This window comes from Monocercomonoides exilis (assembly GCF_001643675.1).
Source record: "Monocercomonoides exilis strain PA203 chromosome Unknown scaffold32-1190040, whole genome shotgun sequence".
In the NCBI taxonomy this organism is placed as follows: domain Eukaryota; phylum Preaxostyla; order Oxymonadida; family Polymastigidae; genus Monocercomonoides; species Monocercomonoides exilis.
This window is the reverse complement of record NW_027150577.1, coordinates 523,279-546,594: the sequence shown is the minus strand read 5'-3', so window position 1 is coordinate 546,594 and position 23,316 is coordinate 523,279. Positions and strand designations below refer to the sequence as shown.

General features: G+C 33.9%; 8 protein-coding genes across 8 annotated transcripts; 4 read left to right on the top strand and 4 right to left on the bottom strand.

Moving 5' to 3' along the window:
* Nucleotides 1-136: 136 nt before the first annotated feature.
* On the bottom strand, nt 137-652 carry MONOS_17809 (uncharacterized protein; the record flags this gene model as incomplete). Its single annotated transcript, XM_067870765.1, has 2 exons — nt 137-394; nt 521-652. The coding sequence occupies 2 exons, from the start codon at nt 650-652 to the stop codon at nt 137-139; spliced, it is 390 nt and encodes a 129-aa protein (XP_067724655.1).
* Nucleotides 653-2,438: 1,786 nt separating this feature from the next.
* MONOS_17808 (uncharacterized protein) lies at nt 2,439-3,509 on the bottom strand (the record flags this gene model as incomplete). The annotated part of the gene is made up of 1 exon (XM_067870764.1): nt 2,439-3,509. The coding sequence occupies one exon, from the start codon at nt 3,507-3,509 to the stop codon at nt 2,439-2,441; it is 1,071 nt and encodes a 356-aa protein (XP_067724654.1).
* Nucleotides 3,510-4,992: 1,483 nt separating this feature from the next.
* On the top strand, nt 4,993-5,575 carry MONOS_16716 (uncharacterized protein; the record flags this gene model as incomplete). The annotated part of the gene is made up of 3 exons (XM_067869596.1): nt 4,993-5,158; nt 5,261-5,491; nt 5,556-5,575. The coding sequence occupies 3 exons, from the start codon at nt 4,993-4,995 to the stop codon at nt 5,573-5,575; spliced, it is 417 nt and encodes a 138-aa protein (XP_067724653.1).
* Nucleotides 5,576-11,088: 5,513 nt separating this feature from the next.
* MONOS_15756 (uncharacterized protein) lies at nt 11,089-11,709 on the top strand (the record flags this gene model as incomplete). The annotated part of the gene is made up of 3 exons (XM_067868650.1): nt 11,089-11,101; nt 11,256-11,264; nt 11,351-11,709. The coding sequence occupies 3 exons, from the start codon at nt 11,089-11,091 to the stop codon at nt 11,707-11,709; spliced, it is 381 nt and encodes a 126-aa protein (XP_067724652.1).
* Nucleotides 11,710-12,128: 419 nt separating this feature from the next.
* MONOS_15757 (uncharacterized protein) lies at nt 12,129-13,468 on the top strand (the record flags this gene model as incomplete). Its single annotated transcript, XM_067868651.1, has 3 exons — nt 12,129-12,370; nt 12,584-12,662; nt 12,989-13,468. 3 exons carry the CDS (start codon nt 12,129-12,131, stop codon nt 13,466-13,468), a joined length of 801 nt encoding a protein of 266 aa, XP_067724651.1.
* A 64-nt stretch (nt 13,469-13,532) lies between these two features.
* On the bottom strand, nt 13,533-13,883 carry MONOS_15758 (uncharacterized protein; the record flags this gene model as incomplete). The annotated part of the gene is made up of 1 exon (XM_067868652.1): nt 13,533-13,883. One exon carries the CDS (start codon nt 13,881-13,883, stop codon nt 13,533-13,535), a length of 351 nt encoding a protein of 116 aa, XP_067724650.1.
* Nucleotides 13,884-14,217: 334 nt separating this feature from the next.
* Nucleotides 14,218-14,574, bottom strand: MONOS_15759 (uncharacterized protein; the record flags this gene model as incomplete). Its single annotated transcript, XM_067868653.1, has 1 exon — nt 14,218-14,574. The coding sequence occupies one exon, from the start codon at nt 14,572-14,574 to the stop codon at nt 14,218-14,220; it is 357 nt and encodes a 118-aa protein (XP_067724649.1).
* Nucleotides 14,575-14,824: 250 nt separating this feature from the next.
* Nucleotides 14,825-15,536, top strand: MONOS_15760 (uncharacterized protein; the record flags this gene model as incomplete). The annotated part of the gene is made up of 3 exons (XM_067868655.1): nt 14,825-14,829; nt 14,973-15,210; nt 15,255-15,536. The coding sequence occupies 3 exons, from the start codon at nt 14,825-14,827 to the stop codon at nt 15,534-15,536; spliced, it is 525 nt and encodes a 174-aa protein (XP_067724648.1).
* Nucleotides 15,537-23,316: the final 7,780 nt, after the last annotated feature.

Genomic DNA, 23,316 nt, shown 5'->3' with positions numbered 1-23,316 from the left:
TTTTTGTATTCCACTAATTTTCCATATGACAGCCATTTCTGCAGGAAGGAATAACAAGAGATGTTCTGCTTTAATCAAATGACTCCAAATGCATCATTCTATCGACTTTGCTTTCAGAAATACCATCTTTCTCTTTCTATTTAGAATCCTCGTGTTCAACTCTATTTCCTCTTTCTCTTTCTCTCTCAATTGGCGACGTCAATTTCCCTTCTATGTTATCTCCGCTGAACAAAATTTCGTTCTTCTCTCTCATCCTCCATCTTTTTGCAGTTCTCATTGTCTTCATCTCCTTCTTTTTCTTCTCTCTCTTCCACTTTCTCTCTTCCATCTGCTGACTCGCAAGCATCTTCTTGCTCATCTCCACCTCCATCCTCTTCACATTCTTATCTCCCATCTTTCAGTTCAGCTCCCGTCATGTCTCCCGTATCTTTAACACAACTTCACAAGGCTCACACTTCTTGCACTCAAGCAGCTTCACTAACACTTTGTTATCTTCCCAGACAATTTTCTTCTTATGCACCGCAGTCACGCACGAAAGCTCCGATTCCTTATAGAACTCCCCCCGCTGCTTCAACAGCAGCAGCGTCGGCGACACCACTTCTTCTGCTCCAGCTGTCCGCAATGTCTTTCGTGGCTTATCAAACTCCCGCATTCGCGCCAGGTTCTACCGATGCTCCTGCATCTTCCACTCAAACGGCCAAATCAACTCCTGCATTTTGTTCTTCGACTGTCAACTCTCGGCACGTCATGTTTCAGCCCATCACCAACCAAATGGACGCACACCAACGCCGCACCATCTGTTTTCTGCTCGCAATTCTGAGACTAGCATATTCAACAGACGCGTCTGCTTCGTCAAAATAAGCCATGTTTTAATGTTATCTGTATCTGAATCAGAGAAAAAATAATAAAAAATCATGCAAGGATCTTGAAATTATAATTATTAAGTTCAAAATTTAAAAAAAAAAGAAGATTGAATTAAATAGATTGAACAAAATAACCTTTCTAATTTTCCATTCTACCTCTCTTGCTTCTCATTCCTTTATCTTACCTCCATCTTTTGTTCTCGTTCGTTTCCTTTCTCTGCAGTTCTGTTTCTGCAAAACAAATCTCCCTTGTCCTGCATAAAACATGAGCATTCTTTTACATTTCTTGCTCTTCCGCTGCTGTCTCCAGTCGACAAACAATTGAATTCCCCGTCTCATTGAATTAGCAACAATGCGCTGTAAAAGCATTTCATAAATAAAAAAATGCCACTGCTTCAATAATTATTGCAACTCGCCAAGAAGATGAATGAATGCATGATATTTCATTCTTCTTGTTGGCGCACGAGCAGCAGAGTGAACTCAATCAGCGCCAGAAAATATGTTCGGTTGAAAGCAGAATCTGATGAAATCTTTGATTTTTTAAAAACCATTTCTCATAAAAGCCGCAACGCAAGATAAATACAGGCCAACAGTTTAAGAACCAGATATTACTGACAAACAAACATAAAATATAAAGATTTTGAATATATTTTGACATATTTTTTTAAAAAAGTGGTAAATAAAAAATATATTTGAGAAATAATAGCATTACTACAAACATTAAAAAAAAGAAAGTATTAGCAAACTGGTAAAAAGTTGGAAAAGTAAGTGGTTTTAAAAAAATGAAAGAAACAAAACTCCAGCTTCAATCAGAACCATATCTTTTTGAATTTTAGAATATTTATTAAAAAAAAAACAAATATCAGAAAAATTTTGATTTTTTGTTTAATAGTTATGTATGTGATAAGAGTTAGAAAAATGTTTTTTCTGAATTTTAAAAACTTGTATTCATGGAAAAAACTTCTGTTTTCCGCTTCAAACAATGAAGATGACAGAAGGATCAGAATCTCGATGCCACTTTTTTTTGTTCAAAATGGTTTATTTCATCGATTTAACTTCATATATTACTAAAAAACTGCTTTTTGAAATCTGCAATTTTCGCCCTTTAGCGCGTAATTTTTTGATCTTTTTGCCCTCGAAAAAAATAAAATATAGGGTCGGATCCTTTTTTTCATTCAAAATTGACAATGTTGAGTATAGTCGAATTTTTGAAATTTGTGATTTAAAAATCGTATACGGACAGGTATCATATAAATTTTCTGAAAATAAATTTTATTTGTTTTTTTAATAGCAATGTTAATGTTATTGATGTTTTCATATTTTTCATTTTTTATTTTTATTTTAAATTGTGATACGTTTTTTTGTAATTTTGAAGGATTTGTCATTTCAGAAGAAATTCATTATTCAAATAAAAAATATTTCATTCATTATAAATGATTTCTTGAGAAAACTGTTAAAAATCAAACTGAAAACATCAAGAGAGGAAGTGAGAAAATTGAAAAAAGAAAAATTCGAAAATAAAAATCGTAAGGAAAAAAAAGTAAAAATTAAAGCAAAAATAGACAAAGAACAAAATCATTCAATCATTTGGTTTATTCTATAAAAACAAATTGCACCATTCCATCCTTCATTTGCCATTGCTTTCCAATATGCTTCATTGAAATGGGAATTCACCTGAGATATAACTCCATCATTGCACTCCAGTAGACTAAGCTCCCCAGTCGATTCATCTCTTCCATCAACAACAACTGCTATAAAATGACCAATAGGCATAGGTTTCATCGAATGAAGGACATATCCAATGAAATTGTAATCAATCCTAGGAAAGAAAGAAAACTCATGTTTCAGTTGATTTGTTGCATGTGACGTCACCACCATCGATTTCGGAGTGGATCCACTTCCATGAAATGTGATAGTTTTAGGCGGTTGCATAACAGGGGAGTTTTCCTTTGAGCTATGATAAATTGCAAGGATTTTTGGGAACCTGTCAATTTGTGTCCAATACAAAAATGAAGTCTTGCACCCACAATAAGCATCAACACACGGTTCCTCAGTTGAAAACTGATCGGTTGCAGACAATGACAAATTCAACCCCTTCACAATCGATGGATGCATGATGGTGAAATAAAACGAAGGATTTTGGTTATGAACACGAACATGAGAACACTTCGCACACAGTTTGAATGAAGATTGCTTCACTGTGAAGTCTTTCTTGACATTGCACCCCTCCAAAAATGCATCGTTCAGAATTGCTTCATATGCTGTTGTGATCCCTAATGGATCAGATTTGCTCCCACCATGTTTTTGCACAAAATTCATAAATGCTGGAGTTCCCCACACTTTGCTTGTCACAGTTCTCCCTCTGATTGCACTGAAAAGTCTTCGGAAAATATACACTCCTCCACGTCTTTTTTTGATACCACATTGCACTCCAAACGATGCCAGACATTGACAAATAGAAGCTAAAGCACATGATGATCCAAAATTTATCAACTCCCTCCCACAATTCACCAACACCTGAACATATGAACGTGATTCTTTTGGTAAAGGATGAGCTGGAAATAGAAACGAAGGAGGAAATTGAAAAAAGCTACTCATTTGTGGAACTGTTGAAAGAACAGAATAAGGATTTCCTAATGCTTCCATTGAAGACTGTTGCTTCAAAGCAACAAACAAAAAAATAAACAAATAATTATTGATTTGCCTGTAAAATTGAATCAGGCAATTTTTGAAAAAAAAATAAAAAACCAAACCTCTATTTCCATTTTCATTCCTCCTCCTTTAATATCTGAACATTTTTTATCTTTGCTCATTTTTAAACATTCATCGCTCTCCGTTTCTTCATCGTCGCTTTCTTCTTCTTTCAGACATTTGATCAACCGCTTCATCTTCGTCTGAAGATATTACACTGTAACTTGATGAAGAAGATTGCTTCCGAAAAATTGATTGAATTGAATTCTCTTCCTTTTTATCCTTCAAACATTCACCCAAACAGTTGATCTTGTAATTGAAATCTTGTATCAGTTCTTGCTGAGAAAACCACTCAGTCAGACACAGCAGCATTTTTTCTTGGATATACGGGTTCGATTCATTGAACGGGAGCTTCAATTTTTGGACAATCTTATGTAATGGTGCTTTTTAATAAACAAATAATAAAAAAATAAAAACATAATAAATATCAAAATAAAAAATTATTAATTACAAAAAACAAAGAAAATATAGGAAAAACAAAAAGCAAACATCCATAATTTTTCATCAGATTATTCATTAGCGAGTTTCCGGGGATCGATTTGATAAAAAATTCGAAGAGGACTTTATTTGCATGATCAACTGACATATTTCTGAAAAAGTTCGATAGCATATCCACATCGTTCATTATGCTTTGCTTTCTCATGCTTGTGTGCGCACGGGAAAATCGAGAACCATACGACCTTCCACTTGACATTATGAATTTCCTTTTATTGGGTTTCATCAGATTTTCACTAAAAATTTCAATTTGAAATATTTAATTCACATTTATATTAAAAAAAAAATTATAAACTCTCTGGCTTTGGAAAAAAATCCAAAATCCTTTCATTCATAGAGAAAAAAATAAATTCAATTTTTTCTGTTTGAAAATTAAAAACAATGACGATCACAAAATGACAATATTATCATGTGTCTGATTTATGCGGGAAATGATAAATAACGACATATTTACTTTATTTATTGGAAAAAAAACTGTTTTCTGCTCCTTGCACTTTCCCCCCTTTAGCACTTTTTTTTTTGATCTTTTTGACTCCTTCGAATTTTGAATTATGGATCTGATTCTTTTTTCATTGAAGAACAATATTATATATATTTTTAAGAACTTAATATATGAGAATGATATTTTTCATAAGACAAGTTCATTTATGTGATGAATTTTTCAATAAACCTTCAATTAAAGAATTCTTTAATTTTTCCAATTTTTTTCTGATAAGAAATTTTTAAAAATTTTTTCTATAATTCAAATCACGTTAAAAAAATTTTTTAACAATTTTGGAAATAGTCAAATAATGAAAAAATAACAATACATGTTTTTTTAAATAAAAAGAATTTTTTTTAGAATAATTGTGATTTTCCATAAGAAAATATTTATTAGAGAAAAATGTCGTTTTCAAAACGCGAATCGACATTAAATTCTCGTTGCAATGTTCTATGGCAAGAAATAAAGAGAATCGGCGGAAATGACGTGGATTCGTTGCTTGCCTATTTGTTTTACACCTACAGGCAATCATCTTCAGTAATTGATGATTTACTGAAGTCTTTGAATGGTTTGGTTTTTTATTTTTTTGTATTGTGTTGAAAAAATTATTTTCACTCTCTGTTATTTTTTTCTTTTTGATTTGTTAATTATTTATTTTTTTTTGAAACAGAATATCACATAAAGCTGCTGGAAGACCTGTCTGTGGTGTACAACAACGCTCCGTTGCACACTCAGACAACAATGCTACAAGCGCTTTCCCGCAACACATCATTATCCGATTTACAGGACTATGGATATGATGTCACAGAGGGAAAATTTATTTACGCGAAGCAAACGCTGAAGAAAAATCAAGGATTTATCATTCCGCCTCAAAAACCTCACCTTCCGTCTTGCAAAAGTGGTTTGTATTTATTTTAATTTTTCTTGAATAATTTTCTCTGTTTATTTTAGGCTTAAATGAACAGGAATGGGAAAAGGGCAATAACTGGATGTTGGCTCATTCAACTGAAGCCTCAACTTCTCTCCAATCAGCAAAGAAAAAGCAGCGAGCTGAGCCAGATTACGCCAGATTTATTGACGAAGCAGCTTGGGATGAAGAAATTATTACAGAAAATTCTTCTACAAATAAAAAACAATCTTCTTCTTCTTCAACATCATCTCAACAAAATAAAAATTCAAAAACCATTTCAGAAAAAAATTCTCCTTCTTCAAATTCTTCTTCTTCTCAAGCTGTTGATGCTCCAATCAACACTCCAATAAGGAGAGAAAGGGGGTCAACAAAAAACCAAAATAAAAATTCATATCACAAGCGTCATTCTTCTCCATCTCCAATACCAATTCACAAAATATTCAAATCAAAAACTTCTTCTTCACAAATTTCAATTACAAAAAAATTGAAAGAAAAAATAAATTCTTCATCATTTCAAAATGATAATGTGTTTGTAAGTGAGCAATTAGTTGATTATGCCACTTCACCCACATTAATTCCACCTCAAGCATTTCAAAATCTCTTTTCTTCATTTTCAAAAGAGAATGACACTTCAACACTTCAACAACAAAGCATTCAATCTTCAAATAATGAAATATCTATTCAAAATAATTCTTCAAAAAATATTTCAAAAAAGAATGCTAATGAAAATCCATCAAAAAATAATTCTCATTCTCAATCTTCTTCAAATTCATTATATTCTTCAAATAAATCATCACAAATAGCAAAAGGATTGCCTAACTTAGGCAACGCATGCTATTTGGCTTCTCTTCTTCAATGTTTCTCTTCAATAACTATTCAAAAACCATCTTTATTCAAAAAACAAACATCTTTGAAGAACACATCTTCACGTGTTATAAGTGTTTGTCAACAACTGGCTAAAGATGGAACGGCAGTACGTTCATGGGTCCCATCTCTTATTGACAAATGGGAAAATTTCTGCAACTATGGAAGCAGACAGCAGCAAAACGTGGCTGAGGCATTTGACAATCTTCACCAACTTCTTCAAAAAGATGAGTTGATAAATAAGGACACCTTCAATCCTGTTTTCATCACTCATTTCAAATGCCAAAAATGCCAAAAAATTTCATCACGTTTCAACGAAGTTTGTAACAATGTTGTTATTAATTCTTCCTCGACTCATAATGGATTATCTTCTCTCTTTGCAACTGAAGTTTTAAATGGAAAGAATCGTGTTTATTGCGATGGATGCAAGGAAAAATGCTGTGCTGCGAGATGGGAGGAAATGGCAGCATTTCCAGAGGTGCTAGCCCTCTGTCATGAATGTACTGATTCTGCTAGTTCAGCACCTTCGAGAACATTACTAATAGAAACAGATCGTGTTAACCAGCGCACTTTCTGCAAAGGGTTTTCAACAGAAAGAATTCAACATCTTCAAAAAGATAAACAGGAAACGATTATTTATCATCTTTCAGGACAAATTCTGTTCAAGAGTTTGAACCAAAATAATGGACACTACATTGCTGTTGTAAAAAGGAAGAATGGACATGATATCAAATGGAATGTTTGCAATGATGCTGATATGACAGAATTTGATAATGATAAATGGAATTCATCATGGAAAGATATTTACGCTCAGGGTTACACTCCTTCTCTTTCTTTCTACACAAAAGAAAAAACAAAACCAACACTATCTGCTATTCAATTTGGTGGTTCTTTTTCTTCTTCAGAAACATCAAATTTAAACACTTTAAATAACATATCATCATCATCATCATCATCATTCATCACTCCACTTCATCCAACAACTTCCATTCCACAACTATCATCATCAATAACAACTAACTATGGATTGGAAGAACTTAAAGAAAGAAGAAAGAAAACGGGCATCTTTTCTCCCAATGAAAAGAGATTAATCTTTAAGCCCAAGACAAAATTATGGAAAGAGTTTACAGATGAAACAAACATCAAAGTTTCATTATCTCACTTTTACAAGCTCACAACCAACTTCTCCAAAGCAAAAAGGCGCACAGATCTCTGCGGCATGTGTGAGAAGTTGAACTATCTCGAAAACAAACTTAAATCTTCTCAAAACAAAAATGGACTTTCTTCCGCCGAGTTTCATACACTCAAACTTCTTCGACAACATCGACTAGTTGCAGAAATGCAACGAAAACATTATCAATCAACTATTAATAATCTGAAAGAGGGAGAAGCAGTCTTCGTCTTCGACTTCAAAGAGAAATGGAAACTCCCTATCAGAAAAAATCAACTTCAACAAGAATTCTTCAACAATCAAACAAGTTTCTCAATTCACAATCATCTCTCTTCAAAAAATAAACAATCAACAAATAAAACGAACTTTCAACTTCTTCTCCGACTGCCTCTCAAATGATCACAGATTTGTTATTGAGTGTCTGGAATCTGTGATCAAAAGACACTTCTTCACAGACACTCACACTTTTAAGTTCTTCTGCGATTCTGGTCCACACAACAGAAATCGCTTCCTTCTTCACTTCATCCTCTCTAAACAATCCAAGCTTCTCAAAAAGAAAAATACACAACTCAACTTCTTTGCTGAGCATCATGGAAAGAATATTTGTGATAGTGAATTTGGTGCATTAGTTAACTCTATCGACAACAATCTTTCGACTGAACACATCACCACACTTCATGATTTGATCAACTTCTTCGAAAACAATATGAACACTTCGACATCAGCTTCTTCAACTTCACAATCAAACATTTTCTCAACAACATCATCAAACTCTTCACCATCTTCAACATCTGTCAATAACTTTGAGCATGAGAGGTACTTTGAAGAATATGTACCATCTCAGCAAATTTCATGGCCATCACTGTCAGTCCCTCGCATGAAGGACTACCTGTATTTTTAGCACAAGGGCTCATTTGTTTGTGCTTCTGCTGTTGGATATCTTCCTCAACGCTCTCTGGTTGCCCTCGAATCTTCAACAATGAAAGAAAAAGTTCAACGTTCAAGAAAGACCTTCAACTCTGATTTCACATCATCTAACTCTTCTCTTCTTTCTCAATCTTCTCAAGATCTTCTTTCAAGGAGATTTGAGCTTCTTCTTGACTCTTCTTCTTTTAATGAATCTCAAAATTGTTCTTTTGGTGTCCCCTATTAAGAAACTAGTTGTTGTGCATGCTTAGCTGGCACTCTATCGGAAGGGTGCTGGACGTGACTGTTCGTATTAGATATTGCAGCCTTCGGGCTGCAATATCCGGACCTGGATACGACGAACAGCCTCCCAGGTGCACAACAGTTAGAATCCGATTGTTTTCTTTTGGTTATTGTCCCTGATATGTCCCTATTTATTTCTTGGTTATTGTCCCGCTTATACATGTATATATCGAGATTCATTAATAGATACAGTTGTGAAGGAATTCATTGATCTTTGAGTGAGGTTTTTGGAAGGGAGAGTTGTTGAGAGTGTGAAATGTTGTTTTATCATTGTGTCTGTCTTTTTTCTTTGTTGGATTTGATCTTTTTGAGTCAAAGAGAGAGAAATATCAGAAAGGGGTGAGTGGATGGAAAACAGAGGGAAAATAGACAAGTTAGTTTTTGAACTTTTTATATAAGTATTCTTTTTTGTTTGGAATTGTCTTTGATACCATGAATTTGTTGAAATAGTGCTATTTCTTCTTATATTTTTCATTGTTCAAAATTGTTGATATTTAGTTGATATTTGGTGATTGTTTTATGATTATGTGACAGAATTGTGTTTTTTTGAAAGTTATTGAATTTGATTAGAAAATTTCTAACTGTTTTCAATTTTTTAAATGATTAATATTATGAAGTACTTTTTGTTTTTTTATGTCATTTTGATTGGTGAATGATTGTTATTTTTTAACGTATTTTTTTTCATTTCACTCATTTTTCTACGATTTTCAGAAAAACTCAATAACATAAAATAAACACATTTTTGTAACGACCACTCATCTAATTATTCAGAAATGCATGAAAAATGAAAAAATATGACACACACACAACAACATTTTTGAATGAAAAAAAGGATCCGACCCTATATTTTATTTTTTTCGAGGGCAAAAAGATCAAAAAATTACGCGCTAAAGGGCGAAAATTGCAGATTTCAAAAAGCAGTTTTTTAGTAATATATGAAGTTAAATCGATGAAATAAACCATTTTGAACAAAAAAAAGTGGCATCGAGATTCTGATCCTTCTGTCATCTTCATTGTTTGAAGCGGAAAACAGAAGTTTTTTCCATGAATACAAGTTTTTAAAATTCAGAAAAAACATTTTTCTAACTCTTATCACATACATAACTATTAAACAAAAAATCAAAATTTTTCTGATATTTGTTTTTTTTTTAATAAATATTCTAAAATTCAAAAAGATATGGTTCTGATTGAAGCTGGAGTTTTGTTTCTTTCATTTTTTTAAAACCACTTACTTTTCCAACTTTTTACCAGTTTGCTAATACTTTTTATAATTTAATTTTTATTGTAATATTACATTTTTTTCATTATATTGGAAAACTGCTCTGTTTGCTTCCTTTTCAAAGAAAAGGAACTTTTCTTGTCTGTCAAATAGCAAATCTTCACGTTGGAGAGCATTACGATGAGAAAGGAGCAGATTATTATATAGCAATTGGGAAACAAATGAAGTTACGCAAGATTCATGATTTTTATAATTTTTGACTTGAACAAAAGATTAAAACAAATTCAAATGATGTTTTATTGAATGTCGATATAAGGATAGAATTCTGTGAAGGACAAAATCTGCACAAAGTTTTATAGAATTTGGAATATAAGGCAGTGGGAGCAGTTTTTTGGCAAAAAAAAAGTGGCTTGCAATATTAAGGGAAGGATATTTATCACAAAAAAGGCAACAATTCATTGGAAAAAAGGAGAATTTCAAGATGTCAATTATATTAATAAGGTTTTCCTGCTTCTCGGACTGTGCCAGGCAGACGTGGAAGGCTGCGAAATTCTATTTCTGATTCCGCTTTTGCTTCAAAAGAGTGTAGAACAGCCAACGACGAGACATCAAATTATCAAATATTTGTTGGCAGTCGAACAACATTCTGCCCAACTGCAACTGGATTTTACTGCTGAAAGATCTTGTAATTGTTGCAAACAGCAAACTTTGCATTGACAATTTGGTGTTTCTGTTTGTGTAGCACACATATGGCTATCAAGCACATCTTCTGCTGCAATTCCTCCTCCTCTTCTTCTTTCCGGATATCTGCATCTTCTCTGTTGTTTGCCCATCTCTTCAATTGCAGTTTCGAGCTGCACTGCCTGGCGAATGAGATGCCTCCATTCTTTTCATTTGAGGCTGCTGCATGGAATCAGAGCACATTCAGCATGTTTCTCTTCTGTCATCGCTCCTCATTCATCCTTCCTTCTCTCTTCCTTCTCACATTTTTCCCCTCATTGATTGCATGTTCTTCCACTTTGTATTGTGACAGCTTGCCTCGAAGCAGCTGCTTTCTTTTCATTTTGTGAATGATTTCACAAGCAGATATTTGTTGCAGCTCATTGGGAAGAGTGAGAAGTGTGAATGAGAGAGAAAGGTTGGGAGGGAAAAGAAAGAAGGAAGGAAGTTGATCAGGCAGATGGTCTTTGGATTTGATTATTGGGATGCTACAGTAGAAGAAGAGGAAGCATAGAAAGAAAATTGTATCGATGATGATTAATTTGTTTCAATTCAAAACGTCGGATCTGAAGAATTCAAAGGCATGAATTAATATATTTTCAATAATTTTTTTTAGTATTTTCTTTTGATTTTATTGTGAAATTATGCATCTTCTTTTTTTTTTTAGTCATTATCGAAGCCCGACGAATAGAAACATTTGCGCACACTTCTGCCTCTTCTTCGACTTCTTCGTTTGTGTTCTCTACAGGGATAGTCATTGGGACAGACGACATAGCACAGCTAAAGGCACAACCACAGGAAGATATTCCGACTGATGTTGGGCTGCAGGCATGCGGGACCGAGCCGCGGAGTGTGTACTCGTGTCTGGTTGTGAAGCATGTGTTCCAGCCGCTGTCGATGCAACTGAATGCGCCAGCAGGAATAATGATATCTTCGTTTGTTGCAGTGGTGCTGATGGGGCGCGTGTGTGGAGAGGCGCTGCACCCTGCAGCATCTGGTCAATTGCATTGCACCACGATCTTTTGAGCGCATGTGGCAGCAGAGCATCTGGAGGGTGTGAAGTACATAATATTGTCTGCTCTATTTTTTTGTGAATGTGATGTTGTTACCGAATGTTGTGCTGCCATGTGTTTTGTTAGCGCTGGCTGCGTATTTCGTGGCGGTGACGTGTGTCAACTCGCTCTATGAGATGCTGATGAAGTTCAGGGGAATTCTGTCGATTGCGCTTCCACTACTGAAAAGAGCATATTGTGGAGATGATGATAAAGAAGATGGAAGAGAGATGAAAATGAGGCAATAGAATGACTGATTGAAATGAAGATTCCAAAGAAGAACGAGAAGAAGAGATGTTGTAACATCAAAGAACGGAAGAGCACTGGAAATGGAGCAATTGCAGAAGAGGAGGAGCGGAGTACAAATGTAATCGTATTGTATTGTATGTTTGAATGACATTTTTGAACGAAGTGGAAGCAGAGGCCTCACCGAAGTATCATGTGGAAAACAGGAAGCTGTGTGAGGAGTGGGTTGTACAGAGCGAAGAGACAGAAGCGCTGATGGAAGAGGGGTTTTGGAGTAGGCGTGCGTACAGAGAGAAGGGAAGTGATGGAAATCAAGATGGAGATAAGATGAAGAAGGGGAAGAGAAAGAGGAAGGAGAGAGAAAGTGAAAGCGAAGAGGAATTATTAATGTTATCTTCCATTTCCTCTGATACAACACATTTTTATTGTGCACATCACAATTAATCGGATATTTCATCTTCATATTCAACGTCTTGTGATTCTTCTCATTCTTCTGATGATACAGCAGTTTTCACGTCATTGAGCAGTGGAAGAAAAAGTTAATGGAGCAATTGAAAACATTTGCATCCTGTTGTCATCTGGCCAACCGTTGCTGCGATTAGGAGAAAGATCAGAAAGGAGCAGGACAGCCAAAATATGTCTTCAAAGAGACAGACAGTTGTGCATGCACCAGCAAAGGCAGTTTTTGCAAGAGGAATGGAATGCATTCAGACAGCTGTGCAGGCAGAGAGAGAAGGCATGCAAGAACGCAACGCGATTTGAAAAGAGAAGTACAGCCATCGTTGCATTCTGATGCATTTCCTGAACTGTCTCTTGAGAAGACTTCATTCTCTTCCTCTTTGTCCTCTTCCTCTTCTCCTTCTTTTCCCACTTCTTCATCACATTCTTCTTCTTCTTTGACGTGTCCTCTCTCTTAACATTGGATCAGATCCGCAACATTCGAATGTGAGCAAGATTTTCAATCAATAACTGAATAATCCATACAAAAAATTATCTCATTTGGTTAGGCTATCTTCAACAACATCATCGCTGTAGATGCCTTCTTTAGGATTGCTGGACGTGCATTTGAACTTCTCTTCTCTTCTGCAGCACACATCCTGCAATATTTTGGAGCTTCGAATAGATTTGGTGCGCAAGCTGCGCTGAATGGACTGAATGGGCATCGCATGAGAAATGGAAGAGGAGGAGGGAAGGAGCTTCAAGACACATTGCGTTCATCCTCTTTCTTTATGACACCACCAAAAGGCGAAGAGAGAGGAGTGCGAGTTCAAATGGAAGAGGCAAAGAAGGCGGATTTCAGAAGCAAATTGAGTGAAGAGCAGAGGAAAGGAAGACAGCAGGAAGAGCCAAAGGCGAAGATGAAGACGAAGGAGAATGATGATATTTGCACATCGCAAATTGACGCTTTCGAAACAAGACTTGCTCATGCAGCAACTGAAAGGAAGAGGAGGGATTGGGGAAGAGAAGAAGGAAGCGATGATGGATGAACATCAGCAGACATTTTACTCGTACGGCAGCACACTCTCATCTTCCCACTGTTCACTCAAAACGTCACAGCCTCTGAGAAATTTGCTGCTCCTTTTTTTTCCGCTTGCCACACACAATTGTCTGCCTCTTCTGTCTTGTTGGAACTCCGCTGTATCTCTTCAAGCCTTCATCTCCTTCCACAGACCCCTCTTCTCTCACACAGAGTTCCCTCTTCAAATCTTGCACAAGCGCTGCCTCTTTATCAAACATGTCTTCTTCCTCTCTTTCTTCTTCTATTTCATCCTTCTCGCTGCCTCCGCTTGTGACTGTGCCGATCCCTCGTGCGATTCTCGGGAAGAGCAGATTGGGCAATGCAGGTGTGTTTGCAAGCAGCAGCGTGTCAGCGACGAGGGATGTGTTTGAGCCACAGAGCATCTTTCTGAACTATGCTGCGTATGTGGCTAGCCAGGAGATTCTGCTGGGTGGTGAGAAGGAGAAGGAGAAGGAGTAGAAGAAGGATGAGAAGAGGAGTGCAAATGAGTTTGTGAGTGATAAAGATGAAAAGGGATTGTTGTATCTGACAGATAAATGCATCGATAATGAGAAAAATGAAAAAGAGGAAGAAAAAGACGGATTTGGCAGAGATATTAGAAAGGCTCAGAATAAATCGAATGGGATAAAAGGAAGAATAAGCCCGTGTCAATTGAAATCACGCTTTGCTCAGCTTATCAGCCAGAAATCAAAAATCCAAGAAATATAAAGCAGCAACTTATCGAAACGCAATCACTTTCTCAACGTTTACATCTGCACACAAATCATCTTTATTCACTTCTTCTTCATTTCTCATTTCATCACCATCATCACCATCACCTTCTTCTTCTTCTTCTTCTTCTTTCTCCTCCTCCTCTCCCTCCCCAACACTGCCAATCATCAAGCACAGCAAAGGGCGTTCGTTCAAAGTGAAGCGGCAGAATGTGATTGAGCTGTGTGCCAGTGTTGTTTGCTGCGCTTTTCTGTCGATGGATGTTCCACCTTCGCTGCACTGTGCGTTTTCTGTTGAACAGTTAATGGTCTGCGGCTTCGACGACATCCACAGGCTGAGGGGACTAAACGCAATGACCCACATAGCGAACCAGAATTGTATGGAAAATTGTTATTTTTCTACACAATTAAATATATTTCATTTATTGTTTCATTTATTTTTGTCAATCTGTATTTTGCTTTTCAAATATTTATCTTAATCTTAATTTTTTTGTTCACTCTCAAATGATGAATAGTTATGATTGTGGAATAATATCTATGATTTTACAATTGTCTTGCAAAGCAGTAAATGTTATTTGCTGAATGACGCTGTTGCGAAGCAATTGATCAGATTCATGAGGTTTACCAGAAACTATTAATTGAAAATTCGTTCACAAATTTTTCTTTCTTTCTTTTCGAATTCTATTTCTTCTTCCTTTTTGCACCCACTTTTTCGATCATTCGTTTCATTATACAAAAATACGCAAATATATTCACATTCAGTTTCCGATGGAATCCTCTTGTCTCTTCTTCTCTTCGTGTGACCAGCAAGTTCATCACCAACTGTGCTGTGTTCCACTCTGTGTTCCTGCGCCACGGGATTCTCCAGCTCATCCGCCGCCTGCTGCACTCGCGTTGCGCTGAATACAGCGACAAGGCCTCTTCTATTCTTCTCTCGCTGACCACCAAGTCGTTCAAGCTGTTTGCCAATTCACTCGACAAGGCGCTGTTGAACGAGCTTGTCGAGCTGATGTTCTCGCCACAGGCAATTGTGCGGAACAACAGCGTCGGAAATCGTCGAAGGACTTGCTGAAGGAAGAGGGCTGGATGAAGGAGAAGGAGAAGAGAAACGAGAAGGATAATAAAGCCAACAACGAGCCAACAGTTACGAAGGAAGAGCTGCTGCGTCGTTTACTGATCTGTGGTGTTGGGTCGAATCTTGTTGGCGTCCTGGCGTCTCCAACGGCAACTGACATAGCGAAAATGGGAGCTGCTGGTGCTTTGCTTAATCTGAATGCAGCTGTTTGGAAAAAGAAGAACGGGAGAAGATACGGAGGAGGAGGATAATGAAGAGGATAAAGAAAAGGAGAGCGTAACGAAAGAGATGAAGAAGAAGAAGAAGAAGAATGGTGTTCATGTCCAGCTTCTCCTCGCACACAAGGTCATTCGCCCACTTTGTATCGACTGCGTTCTTTCCTGTGCTCACCTTTGCTGCATATTCCATCGATTGCCTCAGTACTAATTCTATGCTACGCCGATCCCACCATGACATGCTCCACCCACAGTCTGAAAAATATATGCATCTCCACCTCAGCAGAAGGCAGCGCAAAACAGCCACAGCGGAACATAGTCCGATGAGAAGAGAAGAACTGCCATATCTGAGTCACTGAGTGCGCTCCTCAACAACAAGAATGATTTTCTTCTTTCAGAATCGTATTTGAAAGAGTGTTATATCAATTCCTCAACCATTTGCTTCTTCTCCTTCATTCCCTTCCTCTTCTTCTTCTCCCAAGCTGCAACTTATTCCACAATCTGAATTCTTGCTGATTGATAACGCCACAGAACAGCAAATTGAACAGAACTTATTGGCTTCTCAGAAAGCTTCGATGAAGCTCAACCCAATCAATTTTGTAAGAGAACATGGGAGAGAGCAGTAGAAAAAGAAGGGAAAGGATTAACTGTTCAGAATGAGTCTCACTTTCAAGCAAGGGAAGAACTGGATATGCTATATTTTAACTGTTCCAAATGCTGAGAGCAGAAGAAAGAAAATGGAAAGGATTTTGAAGAAGATAAATTAACGGTTTTGTACATCGAAATGAGTAGCTTGTTTAGTGAAAGAAATAGTTGCCATAGGGAGAGATGAGAGAGATGATGGAGAGAGAGTTAAATGAGGAGGAAGCAAAAACGAAAGAAAAGGATGATCAAGAGAAAGAGGAAGATGATGATGAAAGAGTGAAAGAAATTACATGAACAAAAAACAAATGATGGCTCAGGCGAATTCAATGTTGATTTTTTCACAAAGCAACAAGAGCAGGAACTTAGGAAAAGCACGAAGTTAACGAAGGGAGAATTTTAAAATGTCGAGGAGAAATGAAAGGAAACGATATGATGTTGAGAAAGAAACTTCAACTGCATTTTCACAAAGAACAAAAAGAGAAGTGAAGGACTGAGTCAATTATTTTTGTTAACTGTAGTTTCCTGAATAATACAATCTTCGTTTGCAGAATCTGTTGAGCAGATCAGCAGATATAGAAATTTTTTGAAGAGATTTCAGCTAGATTGATGAAAAGCACATTTCTTTATCCACAGAAAAATAAAAATTCACAAATTTGTTGGGTTTTTCAAAAGTTTATTTTTTAAATATTTCTTTCCCCTTATATTAGCTTTGTTTAACAGGTTAAGAATCTTTTATTTATTTATTTATTTTTTTTTTTTTTTTGATGTGTTTTGTTGGTTAAACTTTATTCATTTTTGGTTAATATTTATAAAACTTGATCAATAAATCCTTTTTCACAAAAAACATTAAAAAGGTATGTTTTTTTGGTAGACCTGTGCGACAAGTGGCAAATTTTGTCAGTAACTGACACAGGTGACCGACAGGAAAATAATTTCTAAATCAAAACCTTTATTTCTAATGAAAAATCATATTTTCGAATTTTTTATTAAAAATTCTGAACTCTGTTTTCTATTTCGAATAATAATAATTTTCCTGAAAAGAATAAAAATTTTTTTCACAAAAGAAAATAAAAAAATGAAAAAAAAATTGTGCAATAAGTGTAAAATGGTTTTGTGACAAGATCAGTGAATAAAGGAATTAAAAAAGCCACTGGAAGTCACTTCTGTCACTGACGTCACTTCAAGTCAGCAAAATGAATGAATAAGAAAAAGAGACAGATCAGCAAAATGGCCTGTTTCTGTTCGAAAATTTATCTGATTTAGCTTTTTAATATTGCACAACCATAATGTTTAGATTGGATTTAATTAATCCTTCTATTTGAACGAAAGAAGCAATACAAATAAAAAATGAAGCCAATGAAGCAAATAGAAGACCTGTTTTGTTTTTTATGTGAAGTTGTGAAAGGCATGTTCTTTTTTTAACAATTTTTTTCATGAATTGTTATATATTCTTTGTATTGCTTTTGACTTTATGTGTTGTAAATTTTTTCTTTTGGAAAAAACAAAATTTGAATTCTTTTTTAAACGTCCTTTGTAGTTTTTGAATGCTCAATCTGAATCTTAACAAAATTTCAGATGAAAGTGGATTGCATTAAAGCAATCACATGTGCCATCTTCACAAAATAGAGATAAAATGAATATATGATTGCAGGTGTAGCAAGCAAATATACTCTATCAAAAACAAAAAGAATTATATCCAAGAACGGTTTGAATTTTCCAATTCATTGTTGAAACCATGAATTTATTTCCTTGATTTGTGAGATATGAACGCAAAAATGACCACACGTTTTCTCCAGAATATCACATCTGCTATGTTTTCTTCGAATAAGTTTCAATAATTTTATGTGGCCGAAGGCAAATAGATATTTATTCGAAGCAGCTATTCATCTATTTAAAATTCATCTCCAGAGATTGTTGATTCAAGAGCGCTTAGACTTTTCCTCCTCTCTCTGGTTTATTATTGAAGGCGCGCTTTTCTTTCTTGATAACGCTCAATCCATATATTTGTTGAAAATACAAAGAAAATATGACAATTAAGGAAAAGGCAGAAAGTGAGTTAAACAACTGAATAAAGCAGAAGAAAGTCAGTGAAATGGATTGAAATTATTATCGGAGAAGAAAAGATTCCAATGGAAAATACGAAATCAAAAACGAAGAATTCATAATGGAAAAATTTGAGATTATTAAAGCACAGGGAATTTGAAAAAGTTTTCAGAAAAAGAAATAGAAAAAGTTATTAAAGTTTGCATTTCATTTTTTCAAAGTTTTGCTGTTAGATCTTCACTTCATTTTCAGATATTGTTGCAAAAAAACATTGGAAAAGTCAAACACGCTTGTTTTCTATTCATCGACTTGACACATTGACATGTACTAATTGAATCACAAAAAAACAAACACCTTCATTGATGATCATAAAAAATTGGAAATGTTCAATAATCAATCAAATTCATATTTTTTGCTTAATAAAACAATATTACAGATTTTTTTGTGATTATATTGAATATCCTTCTTTTTTCATTATTCTGAGAATTTTTCATTTCATCTCTCTTCTTTTCACTTTTCCCGTTTTTTTTCCTCCTCATTTTTCAATTTCAATGAAATCGAATCAAAAAATTGTCATTATTGAAATTTCTATGTGTTATTCATTGTTAACTGCAAAAGTTCCTCCAAAGCGCAATCAATTGCTCCTCCTTTAGAAGGTCATATTCTTTCACTTCTCTGTGATCATGGTTCCACTCAATGAATATAAACATTGATCACCAATATCTCTGTAATTTTCCTTTGCATTTCGAAATTCCAAAATAATTCTGAATGCAAGCATGACAGATTCTTATTTCCACAATTTCATTCTTGTATAAAAGTGTTCAATATCAGAAGATATCTTATTAAAGCAAATTCTTCTTTCGTTTCTTTTCCTCCTTCCTCTTCTTTCTCTTAATTCCAATCCACGTATCTCATCAGCTCATACAACTCCTTTATTGCCGCTTCGTAAAAATGCAGCTCATTCGATATTACAGTTTCCAAATTTTCATCATTTCAAAATCTGCTGACAAAATAATCCCAAACAAAATGATAGGCAAGTTGTGCCTGATTATGGAATGATTGATTATCATTTTTTTAATTTCTATCATTTTATCCAAATACAATTTTTGTTTCAAGTGCAAATAAAAATGAGATTAAAATAAAAATAATTACAAAAAGAATACGAACCTTCAAACAACTGACAACAGTTTAAAACAAACAAAATCATTTTTATTTCTCTTTGTATTTCTTCGCTTCTCTCTTTGCAATAACAGCTGTCATGAGACAATGTTTTTTATTCGGCGCAGTTTCCCATAATAACATGTTGCCAAACAAAAATAGCATTTGCGAAAAACGTTCAAATTAATTCAGTTCTTTTCATCGCTTTTATTCTCATTTTCATCAATTATCATTTCGGCAAATCTTGATTTCTTCTAATGAAAAAAAGCTCCTTCTCTGGGCGTTCTTCATCTTTTTGCAATATCCAATGTGTCTCTTTTAAAAGCTAACCATTCAAAGGAATTTTCTTTTCTTTCATCATTTTGTCCATTTTGTTTGACAGTTTCTTCATGAAGACAATTTAAAATTCAACGTTATTCAAATCTTTCACTGTCATATTTGGTTTATCTTTTTTGATTTTCTACACTTCCTCCTCGCAATCTTCCAGCTGATTGAATAATTCTTCAAAAAATAAAGAAAGAAAGAGAATCAAACATCTTGAATTGGAATGCAACAATTACATTATTGAATTGAACTTATAAGTGCTTCCCGTCTGACGTATTTTCAAAAACTTTTGCATCCAGAAAAAAATTCCGTAAAAACAATCTTTTTGAACGCTCTCACATCGAATAGAAGAAATTGGAACTAATAAAAACTCATAACAAGCATGATAATATGTAAGTTCTATCTATTGTTTTGTGAATTTGCATTATTTACAAAATAAACGAAAGAAATATTTATTTTATTTGTCCGAAAATAATGGAATGGTTTGTTTGATCAATTATTTTATATTCATTTGAAAACAAATTTCAATATATAATTTTTATTGCAAAATCAAAATGAAATTGTTATTAATTTTTAATTATAATTATAATTATAATTATAATTTTAATTTTAATTTCAATTTTAATTTTTTTTTTTTTTTTTTTTTTTTTTTTTTTTTTTTTTTAAGTGACCGACAGCAACAAAAAATGGCAAGTCGTGTCGCATAGGTCTATTTTTTGGTCTTATAAATAAAACAAATATATATTAAAGAAATTAAAGTTAAATACTTGCAAAAAATCATTTTTAACTTCTTGATCAAAAAATACCACAATATATTTTATTTTTTCGATTTTTGATCTTTTTTATGATATCAAAAAAATCACCCAAATATGAAAATGTCTTGTTTTTAATAAAAGAATTTATTTGGAAATAGGTGATTTTTTAAATGATTTTTATAAAAACAATTGATAAGTTATCCAAACAACATTTCAAATACTGTCAGATACAAAACAAATGGGGCAAAATATTTTTCTTCAGACATTTTCATTGAAAAATTATGCACTTTTGGCGAAATAATGTTTCAGTGACAAAAGAGTTTTGTTTGAAAAGAGCAAAATATTAAAATAAAAGCCCACCCTTGTCTTTTTAAAATTGCTGTTGTTTTGCGATCCTTTGTCCTTATTGTTTGGATTTTTTGGGAATGACAAAAATTTATAATGGACACGATCTTTTCGTCTTATTCGTCTTTAGCTTATTTCGGTATTAAGAAGCGAAGTATCTTGGCAACAGTGCATTTAAAAGTCTTCTTTTTATATTGTTTTTAGATTTGAAATCTATTTTTGAAAATCTTTTTTTTTATATCTGCAAATGCTAATATTCTTTTTATTTTTGTTTATTTATTGATTTTGAAGGATCAAATAAGCAAAGCTGGAAAAGATTTACATTTTTATCTGTTCATTTGCAGAAGGAGGGAGCAAGAAGGTGAAGAGGAAGGAACAGGGCAGGATGGAAGGAAGAAAAAGAAAAAGTTAGGAAAGTGAAGGAAATAAACAGGCGAAAAGATAAAGGGAGATTCTGTTTGGAAGAATATCGGATATGTGAATGCAATGCAACAGATCGAAAATGTGAAGCTTAATTGATGATTTATTTATTTCAATTAGAATTGATTGACTTAATTTTATATAATTTTCTGTTATTTTGATTTTTGTTATTTTGTTTTGTTATTTTTTTATTGATCGAGTTTGAATGAATAATTGAATAGTTGTTTGTGAGCACAGACATTTTTAAAATTCCCTTTATTAGTCAAATATTGTTTTGAAAAATTGAATTATTTTCTTTTGCAATGCAGCTGAAAGTTAACAGCACAGCGTTTTTCAAACAATTATTTAAAATATTTTCTTCTGAAGTTGATACTATCCATTGGATGATGGAGAACAAAATACTGGATCAAGAAAGATACTGCTACAAATGTCAAAGAAAAATGAAGCTATACGTTTACCATGACTTTACTAGTCGATTTAGATGCAAGCATCGGCAGATAAATGTTTGGAAAAATACTAATTTTGAAAAATTTAGATTTAAAGCATGCGATATATGTAAAATTGCATTATGCTTTTGGATTGGCATGTCTCAGACTAATTGTTCGATAATTTGCAATAAATCCAGTTTCGCTGTTTGTCGAATGTTCAATTCATTCAGAAAATGTATAACAAATTTTTCTGAATCCAATCCTTACAAACTTGGAGGAGAAGATAAAGAAGTCGAAATAGATGAAGCAATTTTTCCCAAACGAAAATATAACAAAGGAAGACAAAAGAAACAGTGCTGGATTGTTGGAGGGATAGAACGGCCTGCAAAGAAAGGGATGAAATCAAGAATGTTTTTGCTTCCTGTCATTAAAAGAACAAAAGAAGTTCTCCATTCAACAATTAAACAGCATGTCCTTCAAAAAACAAGAATATTTACAGACTGCTGGAAGGGATATTCAGGGTTAGATAAATCTGGATTCAGTCATCTTACTGTTAATCATAAAGTTAATTTTGTTAACCCAATTACTAGAGCCCATACGCAAAGAATAGAAAGCGCGTGGAGCCTTTTGAGAAAATCCCTTCCTCCAAATGGTGTGAGAAACAAATATTTGAACGATTATTTGAACACTTTTTCATTCAAAAGAAATCCTTCAAATTCTTTTGTTAAATTTTTGCACATGTTTTCATACACAAAATTCTATTTTTGAACATTCAACAATAGAATAAATGCTCAATAGAAAAACTTCAATGCAGTATTTAATCTATTTTGATTGTTATGATTTTAATGAATTGCTATAAATAATATTGAATACAAGAATATAAAGAATAAATAAAGATAATCAACTCCTTTTGTATGTTTTGCAGTTCAACAAAATGTATGATTGTATATAAACTAATTCACAATTGAAAAAGAAATTTGTATCAAATTGTTGTGCAATAATACTAATAATTATCTCAAATTCGATTTTTTTCTTCACTTTCCTAACTTTTTCTTTTTCTTCCTTCCATCCTGCCCTGTTCCTTCCTCTTCACCTTCTTGCTCCCTCCTTCTGCAAATGAACAGATAAAAATGTAAATCTTTTCCAGCTTTGCTTATTTGATCCTTCAAAATCAATAAATAAACAAAAATAAAAAGAATATTAGCATTTGCAGATATAAAAAAAAAGATTTTCAAAAATAGATTTCAAATCTAAAAACAATATAAAAAGAAGACTTTTAAATGCACTGTTGCCAAGATACTTCGCTTCTTAATACCGAAATAAGCTAAAGACGAATAAGACGAAAAGATCGTGTCCATTATAAATTTTTGTCATTCCCAAAAAATCCAAACAATAAGGACAAAGGATCGCAAAACAACAGCAATTTTAAAAAGACAAGGGTGTGCTTTTATTTTAATATTTTGCTCTTTTCAAACAAAACTCTTTTGTCACTGAAACATTATTTCGCCGCACTTTTCTTTTTCTTTTTGAGATCAAAAAACACAATAAAAATTGGTCCATTTTTTGACATTCGTGAAATGTCACAACACTTTATGTTTTGATTTCAATGATTGCTATATGCAGATATGATAATCAAAATTATTTCAAAAACTGAGAAAGCGATATAATGTCATGAGTGAAACAGAATATTTGTGCTTT